Source organism: Anarhichas minor, unplaced genomic scaffold (genome assembly GCF_050575085.1).
Source record: "Anarhichas minor isolate MPS153535 unplaced genomic scaffold, ASM5057508v1 ptg000058l, whole genome shotgun sequence".
Lineage (NCBI taxonomy): Eukaryota > Metazoa > Chordata > Actinopteri > Perciformes > Anarhichadidae > Anarhichas > Anarhichas minor.
The window spans coordinates 1,683,740-1,698,795 of NW_027466504.1; the positions used below are offsets into that span (position 1 = coordinate 1,683,740).

Genomic DNA, 15,056 nt, shown 5'->3' on the forward strand with positions numbered 1-15,056 from the left:
CTGCTCTGAGGAGCGAGGAGGGATCTCTGAGGAGCCATGAGCGAGGACGCACGAGATCAGCCTTCCAGGAAGTGTTTTACGTTAAGACACGCCCCTTCATCAGTTATGTGATTGGACGCTGCAGCTGATCAGACTGATCAGACTGTTCTCAACATCACTTTCATACCAGACTGAAGACAGATCACAGGTTAAACTCTAGTTTCATATTTGATTAGTTTTCTGATTCACCATCTGGTTTCAATGTGTTTATTGTAGACTGAACAACAAAAGAACCACAAACAACTTTCTTCATTTATTAGAAAGATTTGTCTTTTCTTGATCTGATATTTCCCTCAATAACTTTTATTATTGATACAATTAAAGTCAGAGAGCGCTGAGATATGAAATACGTTTTTACATCATTTATCATCATTTCATTCAGTCACGTGAGGCTGATCGTTCCTGAGTGTCGGGTTTGATAAGTTTTATATAATTTAAATTTCCCCAAAACATGGAGCCTATTAAATTCCAGTGTTCAAGAGAAACCATAATCACATTCTGGGTTAATTAATAATGACGTCAGAATTTCAAAGCAATTAATAAATAAATATGACAAACTCATTCTGCTGTAGAAATCGGTCCTGCGCTTATAAACAGAACACAGTTTAAATACTCAATGCAGTTTGTTAAACAGGTAACTGGCGACAGAAAGAACACACCTCTACTCTGACGGTGATGATTACTGTCTTTATTAGTATAAGTACAGTGATCATGTGAGCAGACACAAACTATCAAAAGTCTCTCCAGCTGTTAAAGCCGACTGACGGCTGATCCAGCTGTGATCAGCTGACCCGCCGTCATCAGAAACAGACGTCGCTTCACGTGATGATACTGAGGAAAGGACAACGCATGTCTCTTAAAACATATTTCCTCTCTCCTCGCATGGTTGCGTCTCTCCATGCATCCCTGGTGGGAGGGACTGAAATGACTAAACGCAAGGAAAAGACGCAAGTGAGGGGAAACGGGGATGCAATTAAGAGACTTTGGATGTACCCTGAGAATCAGGTGCTGTGGATCCAGTCCTTTAGAGGGGGAAGAGCAAAAGTGGTGAAAGTTTAGTCATCTTGATGACGTGTGTGAAATTAAGATGAAGCATAATGTTATCTCTTGGGTTCTGTTTGTGATATCCTTTCAAATCTATCAGACTTTAAACTGAACAAAAACTTTACATTACCAGCTTTTTCCAGTAGCATTTCACATCTGTGTATCTGTGTCACCTCTGCACTCCCTAGTTGGGATTGTGTAGAAACATGGCACGTAACACAACTGTTTTTCTAATCATGCTGAAGTATAATGGACTAAATAGGATTTTGCGTTGCCCATGACGTGCACAGGTAGAGTATGAGTATCAGGTCAAGCATACGTTCTCTTTTTATCATCCGCTTTCTTAAAAAGATACCTTAAGAGGTGTGGGAGCGTGTGGCTTCAGGTACCAGTGAAATATTGGGATCGGATCCAGGAGGTTCACTTTGAGGCTTATCACACACCTTAAAGCACCACACAGTGGATTATGATGCATGGGAAGGATTCTACAACTGGAAAGTTATCCCAGCAGCAGTTATTTATCTTTCGTTGGGATGGTCTTGAGGTAAACGGTAATGCTGTTCACGCTACAAAGTAATCTACAGGACTATGCAGATGCCTCTGCATTGACTGCACAAACATAAATACATATCACAGTACAGGAAGAGGCAAAAAGCCAACTGGGCTTATTTGAAGCCTCCACCTATATAATATTACAAAGAACATAAAATGAATATGCATAAGAAATGACTGTCAAATATTATTGACAAGATGTTTTTACAAGAAATATGATGACAATATCAATACATGACAAACGACAAAAGAGAATGAGAATGTAATAGTCAGCCTGGGCTTGTTTGTTCAGGGTGTATTGGTTTATACACCTGCATTAACTCTTAAACAATAGTAATGCTACAAGTCCCTAAGAGTGAAACAACTATAAATATAACAGCTAAAACAGGAAATGCATAAAAAAGCAATTACAAAAGTTTGATGTTTATTGTGCAGCTTCAACAATGACCTAATGTCATTCCTGTCAAATTAGCTGTTGATGCAAATGATGCGGCGGTTATCTTTTCAATAACGTTGCCACAAAGCGATATCTTCCCTTGGCTTGTAGGAGAGTTACTTGGGCCAGCTGGTTTACGTTGTGGTCGTGTTGGCGGTCCCAGCACAGGCACCCCCACTCAGAGGCGTGGAGAGTAGAAGAGCTACGGCTAACATAAAAAAGATGTGAACTTTGACATGATTTTTGACTGCAAAAATGGATGGCTAATTGTGATTCCAGTAATATTCTGTTAATGATGATGACAATAAATATGTAAATAAGGGTGTCTATGTGGAACTGATGATGCGGGTTTGCCTGTGAAAGTAGCAAAGCTGTTCTCAAGAGTGCTTGTTTGTTCTCCTCTCACGCCTCTATTCTTTTATTTGTGAGTTATTCATTTTTAATAAGGACAGCTTAACATCTCCCTACCGGCTCTCAGGGGAGAACTGCCCGTGAGTAAATGTTGAATGCAGCACATATTACTCCTCCTCCCTTTGGATCTGTTTCCTCTCTTCTATCACCTTCCATCACTTCCTCAGCCTAATAGAAAAGCAGCAAAGCATGTCGCTATTGGTTGCCTGTTTTTAAATCCCTCTAATTGCCTGGAGAGTGAAAAGGACTGTTGTCCCTGGGCTTTTCTATACAATTGTGTGAGCATCTATCAATTGTGTGAGAATTCAGATGTGTGAGCATCTGAATTCTGAAACCTTTAAGGATCTTTTAGATATCATTTCTTCTCTCCAGTGTTTCTGTCCACTAAGTCCAGTGTGCGTCCTGTCTCTCCTGCTGCAGGGAGCTGGCGGTGATGGCCCTGGCTGTCTCTTGCCTCCACATGTTTGCCCAGAGTAACTGGACTGGTCCTCCTCTCTCCATCCATATCTCTGACGTGCTGCCCCAGGCCCTGCTCTCATCTCAGGTATGACGCCATCATTACTCTCCTGCTTTTGTGTCCTGCAGCACTGATTTTTATAATGGCCGGTTTACTGAAAAGTTAAACTCACTCTTGGGGGCGACTGTGGCTTAGTGGAGAGCAGGGTCGTCCTTCAATCAAAAGGATCGGCGGTTCAATCCCCGGCTCTGCATGTCAATGTGTCTTTGGGCAAGACACTTAACCCCAAAATTGCTCCCATAGCTGTGCCTACGGTGTGTGAATGTTAGTTAGTCCTGATGGTGGGCATAGTAGCCTGCCATCAGTGTATGAATGGGTGAATAATGACAAGTTGTGTGAAAGCGCTTTGAGTGGTCGGAAAGACTAGAAAAGCGCTGTACAAGTCTATTTACCATCTTGACGTGTTGATACGTTTGTGTCAAGGCCAAATTTACAAATACATTAAAATTCATCAACTGAAATCATGGTGATTAACTAAATATTTTTTAAGTCACAAAATGCAAATTGTAAGACCTCATGAAGACATTGATGTTCTGTTATTTTTACTCTGGCACAATTTTTTGTAAGCGGCCAAATGTAAAACATTATCCAATTGTACGTACCAGGATTGATTTTTAACTTGCACAAAATATTGATAATGAAATCCTAGCATATCTGACACCTTACAGTCTTTCCAAACTCGTACCTTTCAGTCTGTAATTTTATTTTAAATCATCTCTATTTTCATATGGTCCAATCGGGGTTACTCAAGGTTGGCAATATGCAATCGGGTCGCCAGAGGGCGATGGCGTGGCTCAGCAACTTATGATGCAACACAGTTAGTTACATGAATACACATTTATAAAAGAGTGTGAACATTGTATTTAAAATATTAAAACATTAATAAAAAAATATTTAATAGCAATGTCTCCTATTCAAACAAATTGCAAAAGTGTGTGTGTGTGCATGGTGCGACCATATCATAGCATCGTGTTCTGTTGAGGATTATTATCTCATCTTTAATATCACAATCCAAATATCCATATCGTCAACTACTCTCGTGGACGTGCCGCTCCACCACAAACATCTGGACGTCCGTCGAGCCATCCTATTCTCCTGAATGCGATATCTCAGGAACGTCTGGAGGACATTTCTTTATATTTGGCACAAAGATCCACTTGGACTCAAGGAGGAAGCGATTAGATCTGGCAGTCAAAAGTCTTTCTAGTTTTCTGGTGCAGTGTATGTGAAGGGCATCGGCTGGTTGGAAGTAAGCATCGGCCCAAGATGTTGCCTAGCAATGCAATTATGTTGAAAAATGTTAGTTCTGACATAAGCTAGGTCAAATTCTTTATCGGTGCAGGAAAAGCAAATTGTTGGTGACATATGATACGATCACCAATATTCAGAAGCCTATATTGAACTGACACAAAAATGATTGTTATGGCCTCTTCACGTTAACGTTCTATTTTTGTGAAGTTTCACGCACCATCTCCAACCTCTAGTTCAAAATTAAACAAAGAACTTGAGTTTTCAATTATAAATAATTATGTATATTCTTTCTGGTAATGTCTATTCATTTATTGAAGTGTTGTTGAGGAAGTTTACATTTGGACCATCAAATACGTACTTTGGGACTTGACGGCCCATGAGGCCAGTGCCTTAAGATATTAGTCCATCCCTGATTACTATATGGAAACTAAACTATCAAACCTGTCCTTGTGGCACTGGTTGTGGGATATAACACTTCCTCAACTGATTGCTCCATTGACTACAATGTAATCTTGTATATCATGTATTTTCCGTCCCTAATATAAAAATATATTGAACATTCTTTGGCTGATGCTTTCTTGTGCTTTTATTCTGTTGTAACAAGGAAGTAATCTCAATCTACATGACATCCTCTCAACCACATAATGACTTGCTGAGATACGTAATTCACTTGATGATATTTTGTAATGGTGATGTGCATGTTGTTTCTATGTTTACTGATGGGCTGTGTATTTGTATTTGAAGATTAGAGCAGAGTAGAACCAGAGAGCTGCATGCTGCAGGAGAGGTTTCCAGTAATGAAGCGTCTCTGGGGTCCTAATTACACCGAGTTGTGGAGATTGCTGAAGGCTGAATAGTGTTTTTTACAATACCATTACACTTAAAGAGACGGCCATTTATTTGATCAAAGTAATTCCTTTGGCATCAATAATTTATCTGTGCTGTCACACCAAGGATCCTGTGTTTTTAGACAGGTCTTAATTACATGCGTGATCGCTCAGGGGAAGTGGTGGACAAACACGGAACAGCCAGTGTTGTATGGATTTAATTCATCTAGGAATATGAGAAGACGTTATTGCACTTCAGAATCTAATTCACAAGGATCTTAAAAGTGTACCATGCTGAGTGTGATGATCACCATGGGGAAACTGGCTCATCGTTATTTACAGCTAAAAAATAATATAATGTGGCAAATGTGGTCATAAACATGTTGAATCAGCATTTGATGTTGGAGAGCAATCTATAGATAAGTATGAAACGATACGCACATGATTTATTCTGTGTAAATGATATGAACATGTGAGATAAGTATGTGTACATTAGATCTATCGCTATGTAATGATTACATATTTACTAATTTTTTTCTATAGCTGGAGACAATATACACACAATTGGAAAGTGTTAGGTCATTCACCTGAACGGTCATGCAGGACGTTCTCAGCATTCATGCTTTGGACAGACTGCAATGTTACTACAACAAGACAACTGGATAGGGAGGTAGATGAGGACACATGGAAGGAGGCTCAGAGGTAGATGAGGACACATGGAAGGAGGCTCAGAGGTAGATGAGGACACATGGAAGGAGGCTCAGAGGTAGATGAGGACACATGGAAGGAGGCTCAGAGGTAGATGAGGACACATGGAAGGAGGCTCAGGTTAGGGTGCCCTCAGTGGATAGATGCTGGACGTTAGAATGAACAAACCATCAAGGGGGAAATTTGGTTAAGTGGATTGTTTTACTTTAAACATCCATTATAAAGCTGCACTAATACTGAAATGACCACGTCTTGATCTGTTCAGTGAATCAAATGGCTGTTGATTAATTGATGGTTGAAACGGAAGCTCTAATGAACTGTACAATACCTGCCAAGCAACAAACGGCAGACAGACACAACTAGCGGTTAGCTAAAGGGTCTTACATGTGTTTCAAGCTGTTTTGGTTTTCTGGCCCACAAACTCCTCATCACAGCTTGTGTTTTTAAAGCTGCACTCATCAGTATTTTTTGATTCACAATGAATCAAATTGTGAGACGCACTGCTCGTAGAGAAGAGCATACAAATGATTAACACCAACATTGTTTTGTCAGCTACAGGTTTTAATAGAGCAGCTGTTAACATGAGTACTCTAACGAGTCTGAATCTGTGAAAGAAGAGCTGTTGTTGTGGTAAAGACGAAGCTACGCCTAGAGACATAGTTTTTGATTTGCCGGTCGACCTGCCTTCCAACCCTCATCTATGAATGTTTGTATTTCGCTGGTGACAGAAAGGATAAAGTTATGAATACAAGCAGCTGAAACTAGTTTTCCTCAGTATGTGTCTGGCATCACAGTAAGGGACACGACGCCGCCGTATGCAGATATACTTGGCTTGGTCATCTGAGTGGAGAACTTGGGTCAGACCTTTGAACATGCTGGAGGGATCATATATCCCATCTTATCTCAGAACACCTTTGAATCCTCCAGTGGGAGCTGGAGGATGTGAACGGGGAACAGAGCCTCCTCTGGAAATCATGCTACTCTGCTTTATGACTCAGATCTGGATAAACGGCTGACAATGGATGAATAACTATAGTGCACAAGTCTGTATTCAAAAAGAGTGTTTAATTGCTTCTGGGTTTAACAGTTTGAGTGTGCAAAGGTGTGTATTAATAAGCAGCGCTTTCAATACATACTCTTCACTGAAGGGGACTTGAATGGCTTGTGTCTCTAAGCCACTGCAATGATCCTTCCCTGGCAGAGGCTTCTGTTCTTCATCCAAACTAACTTAAAGCTAGAGGTAGAGCGATACATCGGCAAGGCAGAATTATTGGCCGATATTAGCTTATTGCAGCTATATCTGTGTGCAAGAAATTGCAGTACATAAATGCCAAGCTAGGGTTGAGGTCATTCATAAACAGTGTCACCATTACAGAGAGCTGATTTTTCAACTTCAAAATATCCTTCGTAGTATGTATCTTGGTCGTAATTGTTAAAAAAATAAAAAATCAATTTGTCAATTTATTTTTACCTGAATTTCCATAAATCACTTCAACAGCTGTAGTAGCAGACCTTTCAATAGAAATGACTAAACTCATTTGCATATCTTTGACTGGCAGCCCCAGACCGTGGTTGAGGCCATTCACTCCAGCCTGCTCCTGGATGGGGAGTCTGTGTACAGCCTGGTGGCTAACCCCTTCCTCCTCCTGCTGGCCAGGGTTATTCTCACCAAGTGCTCCTCGAAGATGGACAGCCTCCAGGTAAGACTGTCCTTCTGTCACAACCAACCATTCCTGATGAATTGTTTTGTAGGAGAGTTTGCTTAATGATAAAAGAACATTTGAGCTTTTTTTATGTTATAATATCTATTCGTGCATGTGCTTCTAAATGGTGTTTCATCAGGCAAGCCCAGCCTGAGGACGATTGTGTATTAATGGCCGTAAGCAAGGCTGAATATGGAATAGTTTATGGCCTCCTAGTTCAAACTTGGTAAGTTAAACTCAAGACTCAGAACTCCACAGAATGGCAGCACCATAGAAATTAAAAATAAGGTAATTTGCTGGTACTGGTTTAACACTGTGAAAATATAATCCCAACTCGAAGGTTTTTCTGAGCTTGCAGTCACCTGTTATCTTAACTGGAACGGATCTTTAAAACACTACAGAGACATCGGTCAGTAAATGATCATAGAGCTTCTTTCAGGATGATCGTGTATGTTGTCTTATGTGTAGTGATGGCGAGATGAAGCTTCATGAAGCATTGAAGCTTTCCATCCAATTGGTTCCCTCATGGGCCGAAGCTTCATGGTGCTTCATCTGCTCTACTGCGCCATCAAGTGGACAATAAATGTAAAATAGGCAGTGATTATAATGACACCATGGCTTTGGTGTGTGTGAAGCTTTGAATTGAATAAATGAATGAATGATGTTTGTGATGCACGAATAGATTGCAAACAAACGCGCAATAAAGTCCCAAGTCCACCCAATGTGAGGGGGGATCCATTGCGTTTCGCTGCCCCTTATATTTCGAATCGCACGCCAAACTCGTGAACCATTTCCTGAATAGTCACGTGGTACGGCCGGCTCGCGAGGCTTCGAACGTCACCACATACGTCATCAACACAAGCCTCGATACGCGCTTCACAAAAATCCTCCTGATTACGCGACACGCTTGGAAGCCTCGACACGGAAGGAACCATCACTACTTATGTGGCTGAGCTCCTCACATTTCCAGAAACGTTGCAGCTAATCTTCAAGAAGGCTTTATTTTTCATGAATTAACTGCAGATTTAAAATAAATTGTAGCAGTTTGAGTCTGACTGACTTTGGCTTTTCACCTTGTGACATCAGTTGTTGGTGGTTAAAGGTACAATAAATCAGGGCTTCTCAATTTCTTGTAACTTAAGGCCCACTTTCTTGTGAAGAAATTTCTGAGGACCTTTAATGACCAAAATAAATACTCTGCTTACCCTCGCGCATCACTCCCAGCCATAATGAATCCAAATTGAATGTATTTAGGGTCATAACATGTGCTTTGGAGCTTTTGCTGTCTCCACAGACTGTATCAAATATGGACATAGTCTCCCATAGGTTTCTGAAGAGCCATTGGTAAGTTCAAAGTGGTTGGTCATCTTTGCAGTGACAACACAGCCTGACTTGCAGCTAGATGTGCTGCGTCGGTAGAGTTGAGTCACCTTTTCCTTTAAAAAAACAGATCCATTTTTTTGTCACTGTATCACAGGGAACATTATCGATCTAACGGTGGCCAAACACCAGGCTGGTCTTTACCTGGTGATGCGTGGTGATATTAAAACGTTACTGGTCATTGAAATGATGCATTACTTGAATGACTATGTATATAATTGATTTGAATTCTTGAACACATCTAGCTTTGTACATTTACTAAAAAGACTTGTTTAATTTAAACTAACCATTTGGCAGTACCTCTGTCACCATAGAGGCTCATGGTCCCTCAGAGTTTCCAGCAGACTGGTTATTAAAGAAGGGCCACCTTAACAAGCTCAGTTTCTGGGCTCCTCTTGCACATTTGCATACAGTACCATATGTAAATATCCAAAAGCTAAATGTCAAAGAGGGTAAACACAGGCTGTCACTCAGCTCTCCATAAGTCCGAGGCTCTAAAGAGCACATTAACGTGAAGTCGCGTAGGCCAGAGTCTGACGTCAGAAGACGTGCTTAGCATCAGCTATCGAATGCCTGATCTGAAATCACCAGTGATGATGTGGACACAAGTGCAACAATGCTTTCCTGCTATAGGTGATTTAGTTACTTAACGCTTAACATACCAATCAGGGATATGAGAATTCATTAGCAGCACCATTCTGTTTGGGCTGCCAGGCTTTTAAATGTATGACCCCACCACCGCTCCCCTCCCGCACCCAACTCTGTTCATCCATATTCCAACCCACTCCCCCGCTCTTAGCCCATGTTACCACAGTAACTATGGAGGGAGAAACAGAAGCGTTGCCGGTCAGGAGACAGATGAACATGTGTGTGCTGCTGACATGACGAATATGTCTGTGTGTGAACATGCTCAGTTAGTGTGTGTGCTGGACGATATTGATTCAGTGAGACAGACAATTAAACCTCCATGTAACCACCCAGCAGAGGATGGGGTCATCTTGCATTGGAATGAGGCGGGAGATATCCTCCCTGACACACGCATACCATTTTTACATGGTTCACTTCCACTTTACCGGAGCAGAACAGGAACAGGAGGGTAACATGGGGTACGGGGGGTTTGATGTAAGAGGAAATAGAGCACTTATATGGCTGCAAGTCATACATTTTCTCCCTGCCGCTTTGTGTTCTGGTCAGACCCAAAAAAAGCAATGGAGTTGGCTGTTTGTGTGGTCAGCATTTTGCTCCAGCATGCAGCACTTTGGATGTTAGTTTTATTTGTGCTAAAGGGGCCATTTATTTATTTTTTAACAAAAGTCTGTTCTTTCTCAGCTAAAGGTATGGTGTATTATTTAAATCACAGAGAAATGAAAGATAACAAATTTCCATTTTATGATTTTAGTTGGATAAAACATTTTCCATTATTTCCTCATCTTTATAGGATCATAGTTTTCAGCTAATGCAAAACAAGTTAGCTATTGAGGCATCAGACTGATCATCAGAGCCTTTCCTTACTCCTCCCATTTCTTTCTTCATGAAGTCTCATTTAGTTCAATTTAAAAACTGAACATTTGTGTCATTTATTCTCACATGTTCTAATTAGTTTCTTCTCTTGTTTTTGTTCATGTGTCCGTTTAGCTGCTGCCGTGGTGGACTCTGCGCTACGTCAGCCTGCACCAGCAGATCCTGGAGTCCCGTTCTCCACAGCTCCTAGACTTGGCCCAAAGCAGCATTGACAAAGGTCTGTGAACACTATAATGTGGACATCAATGCACTAGGAGTGTAATGGTACACAGAATCGTACCCACTTCGTACCCAGATTTGGAGACGTGGTTCGGTGCAAGTTCAATACAGCAGAAAACCCAGTTATTCTGAACACAGTGGTCAAAGACAGACACTGTCATTCTGCTGAGGACTGAAGCAGCATTTTGCCAACTCACAGCCGTAGCAAACTATTTCCACTATAAAAATAAGGAACATTTCAAACACTTGTGTATTACACTAAACCAAAAGGCAACTTGTCTGTTTAGTGTTGCAATTAGTCTCACCGTGGCAATATACCCATGTAAATGCCAATTGCGTCAGTATTTGTTTTATCCTGCTTTGAGAATGAGTTTTACTCCGGTTGGCTTTTTTCTCGTCCCACATCTCGCATGCTTGATGTGTTTCCATTCACTCTCTTGTTGACTGTCCCTTCACTTCCCTGTCGGTTCCCTTCTTTCTGTTTTTATATTGATATAATGGAGAAAATAGAATTGTGACCAAAAGTTCAACAATCACAAAAAGAAAGCAGGCTCAGAAATCGTATCTCTGCCTATTGATCTGTGTGCCGTTTCTGTTATACGGACACTGCCGCAACTACATACATACTGTTGATTCAGAATAATGGACAGCGCTGTCCATTATTCTGAATCAACAGTTAAACATCACATGCATCTCTGCAATGATTTTGTTGTTTTTACTATTTTTCTACAGATGCATAAAGCTACAACAGATAAAAAACATGATTGGATGAATTCTTAGTTGGGGACTGTCTACTGTGAGAATGGGCTTCAATACATGCTATTTGGGGGTTCCATTCACAGTACATTGCAGCTTTAGGGTTTGGGTCCATGTGTGAACAGGGACGTTGGGATGGAGTTCTCTGTTGGTGCAGGTATGTAGCGTCTGATATTGTTGAGACGATGCCTTGTTCTGCGACTAAAGTAGAATCAGGTTGAACTAATTTGCAGGGTGACCCTTTGTTTTTCTGCCTCTACGTTTGCACTCCTTCACTGTCACCTGACTGGCACCATTCGAATGAATAAGGAACTGAGCTGAAATTGGTCACTGCCTTAGGTCGCCTAGTGGGTTTTGTGCCCATATGATTTGATCAGACTGGATGACTCGTGCTGCCCCAGATTGCAGTGCGAGTGCTCAGCACTCAGTCAGCAGTGTGATATAGAGGAAAGAAATTAAAATGTTTTAAGTATTTCTTATGCGATTAATCGATGCTGTATAAAACTGGATTACTAAAATAATCGATGGCTGCAGCCCTCATCTAGTAAGTTTATTCGACTTCATTTCAGCATCATGCGCTATCCACTGAATGACCTAAATGACCTACATGAGGCATGGATTATTCTTAGGCTAGATGATAGGTCTTATTCGTTTTTTAGGTCTTTTTTTAATGATGTTGCCTACAGTCAATTTGGTTCCTGTTGAGTTTTGAAAACTATGAAAAAAGCAACCTTTCTTCATTGTGGGCTAAATATTTTGGTTGGAAGGATCGATGTAGCCCAAGGGGTGTCATTTGATTGAGTGTTTACACAGATCCCACTACAGCAGTTAGTAGACATTAGTTTCATACAGGTAGCACTTTGTTTTGAGAGATGTGATGCTTGTTGAAATTGTGGAATCGGGCCAGAATGCAGTGAAGAAATTAAATGGGTGCTGAGGCTATTGTTTATTATAATTCAAATAATAATTACATTTTATTTATTTATACAAGAGAAATCTTCTCAGGGCACTTTTTATATAGACCAGGTCTAGACAGTACTTTTTATAATAGTGTTTTTTCATCTCTGGAGCGTTGCTTGCTTGAGTGTATTGATTAAATGCAGCTCAATCCATATTCCAGATGAGCAGTTGGTCACACAGCCCTTTAGAGAGAGGAGAGGTGGGCTGCTGTACAAGGCGTGCAGCTCTGTGGAGGGGCTGCATGATGTCTGCTCTTGTTTTGGTGTGAGATGGTGCTCTTTTTACTCACACTGCTCACAGTTAGTTTGACTGCTATAAGTAACATGGACGGTCAGAACAACACTAGTCTGACTCACCGGATGTGTGGTTGTAAGCCTGTCATTGGCCGCCAATTTCAGCCGTCATTCTATTTTGCAAGGGCACCGTCGCTGCATCTTGGGCTTAGCGCTGCCTTAGCCAATGGTGTTGGCATAGCCAGACCTTTCTCCTCAGCACTGTGGAGAAAGGTCTGGCAATGCATGGCTACAACAACACTCACCAACTTAATTTCTATTTTTAACTGTCAGCTTTCAAGAATAGTTTAATTACCCAGAGTGGGACCAACTCATGAATGCCTTCTGCACATGTCTGGATGCTGTTGGAAGGTTCTGAAAGAAGCAGTTTATCCACACCTAGCATAGCTTAACTCCACACCTCCAGATTTATTACATTTTCAAACTTGCCCCAACCGATGCGGATGAGATGCATCACCTTAGGACTTTAATCAGACTACACACAGCTCCCTCTGAGAAGACTAAAGTACCTATACAACTTTTTACAAATCTGCAGTAGCACTCCTGAAGACCTGTCGACACACTTTGATGTGTTAAACTGATGGAGTTCCTCATTACTGGATCCCCAAAGCCATTACAATTCGTCCCGAGGGGAATATGAATTTGTCTACCAAATTTCATGGCAATCCGTCCGATAATTGTTGACATTTCACTCAAAAATATAAATATCAACCTCATGATGGCGCGACAGGAGAAATCAGAGGATCACCCAGGTCATGAGGATTCATCCTCTGGGGAACATGACTGTCTACAAACTTAGTACCCCTAGAACCACGCTATCATGGCTGAAAATGTTGCACACTGCTAACGGAGAGATAAAGGAAGCCTCTCTACATGTGTCTGGATAAATAGGTAAAACATCACGATTACCTAAAAGCCAAACTTGTCTTTTAAGAGGCTGAATAATTCTATAATCTGGCTTTCATTGTTTCTCTTCCGTTCCACTCGACAACTCGCACAACCAACCAGAAAGTCATTTTCCTGTGACATGAAATCACCGGTGCTAAAGGTGACACGGATGTCTTGCATGTAAATCGGTTTCTCTCTCCTTACTCACTCTGGGCACCATCCACTTTGGTGTCGCTTCATTAATGTTGAATGGGAATGAACGTGTATGATTTCTGATCATTAATTATACACCTCCTCTCTGCTTCTTTTCTCCCTCCGGTCTCAGCGAAGGATAACCTCTCTGAGAGCAAACACATTGTTTAAATGTGCTCTGTATGGTTTGATATGAAGTTAAACTGATGTCAATATTATATTTGGAGTACAAATTTTAAAGAGAAAATTCAAGTCATGTTTGTATGAGTGGTTCTTGCATAAGGCCCAATGTTCCAGTTGCTATGGGTTTCAGGAACCTGCATGCAAGCTTTACAGTTTCCATTCTAGTCCGGTGTGAAAACAAAGTCCAGGACCACACTGTGTGACATAGACACCGTTTAGATATAAAGCTATTCTTGGTGCTTACTAAAAGGAAAAGGTAGGTGCTAGAACTATTTGTCAAGGAAAGAAAACAATGATGCAATTAGGATTTTTGCCCATGATGATGAAAAAAAAGTGAATTATTCTCCGTCTTCTTTCACAGTGCTGAAATGTCAGTCTCTGTTGTCGGAGCAGAGAAACCTGGCTATCCATTTCCACCTGGAGTGTGTCTACACCTTTCTGACCTACTATGAGTACCAGCCAGCCAAGGAACACATCAAGAAGGCCCAGGAGCTCTCAGGGCTGAATATCAACACGACTGGTACGTAAAGTACAGCATCATCTGGTCGAAGGGAATGACTTGCATAAGAGGTTGTTGTCATACCGGCTAATGATCCTCCTAACGCCGGGTTCACACTGGACGCAGACGCGCCGTGATTTTCGGAGAGGCGCTGCCCCCGTCCTTTCGGCACCCATGTTAACCAGTTGGGTAGTTCATGCAGGACGTGGCGGCGCGGAGCTCTGTGGCCAGATCCCCATCTTCCATGATAGATCGGGCCCTTCTGCATCCAGCGGAACCCGGCGTGAGCCCATATCAATATTAGTGGCCTTAGTGATACCTTGATTGAAAGTAAACACTTACTGTCTCTGGTCAATCAAGGGGCTCTTGGCAAGCGGACCCATTTCCAGCAAAAGTACTTGGCTCAGCTCATTCTTGAGGTCAAGAGAGAGCAGGACCAGCCTGGCTGGGTGGATGATGAGCTCAGTCCCACCCCCACTCCTCAGGCCAGCCTGCCCAAGGTATGTGCTTCTGTTGTCTTCTTTCAACTTGGTGATTTTTGATATTTCATTTACCACTTTGAACCTTCTGTTGTTCAGATGACTGACTGTTTCAACAAACCTTCATTCATACACAGTAGGTCATTTCAGTGGAAAGGTGTCCTGCTGTGTTGTGCAGTGATAAATGGTGCTGTCATT

General features: G+C 41.5%; 1 protein-coding gene across 4 annotated transcripts in view; it reads left to right on the forward strand.

Moving 5' to 3' along the window:
• ttc27 (tetratricopeptide repeat domain 27) overlaps window positions 1-15,056 on the forward strand; it is a 73,808-nt gene that overhangs the window by 15,635 nt on the left and 43,117 nt on the right. For 3 of the 4 annotated variants that reach the window (XM_076076680.1, XM_076076681.1, XM_076076682.1), the window contains exons 3-7: window positions 2,903-3,026; window positions 7,345-7,485; window positions 10,504-10,606; window positions 14,242-14,400; window positions 14,740-14,879. In XM_076076680.1, the coding sequence (XP_075932795.1) occupies window positions 2,903-3,026; window positions 7,345-7,485; window positions 10,504-10,606; window positions 14,242-14,400; window positions 14,740-14,879 (667 nt within the window). Of the gene's footprint in view, window positions 1-2,902; window positions 3,027-7,344; window positions 7,486-10,503; window positions 10,607-14,241; window positions 14,401-14,430; window positions 14,663-14,739; window positions 14,880-15,056 lie in introns of those variants that run through there. The other variant, XM_076076683.1, reaches the window with a different exon arrangement.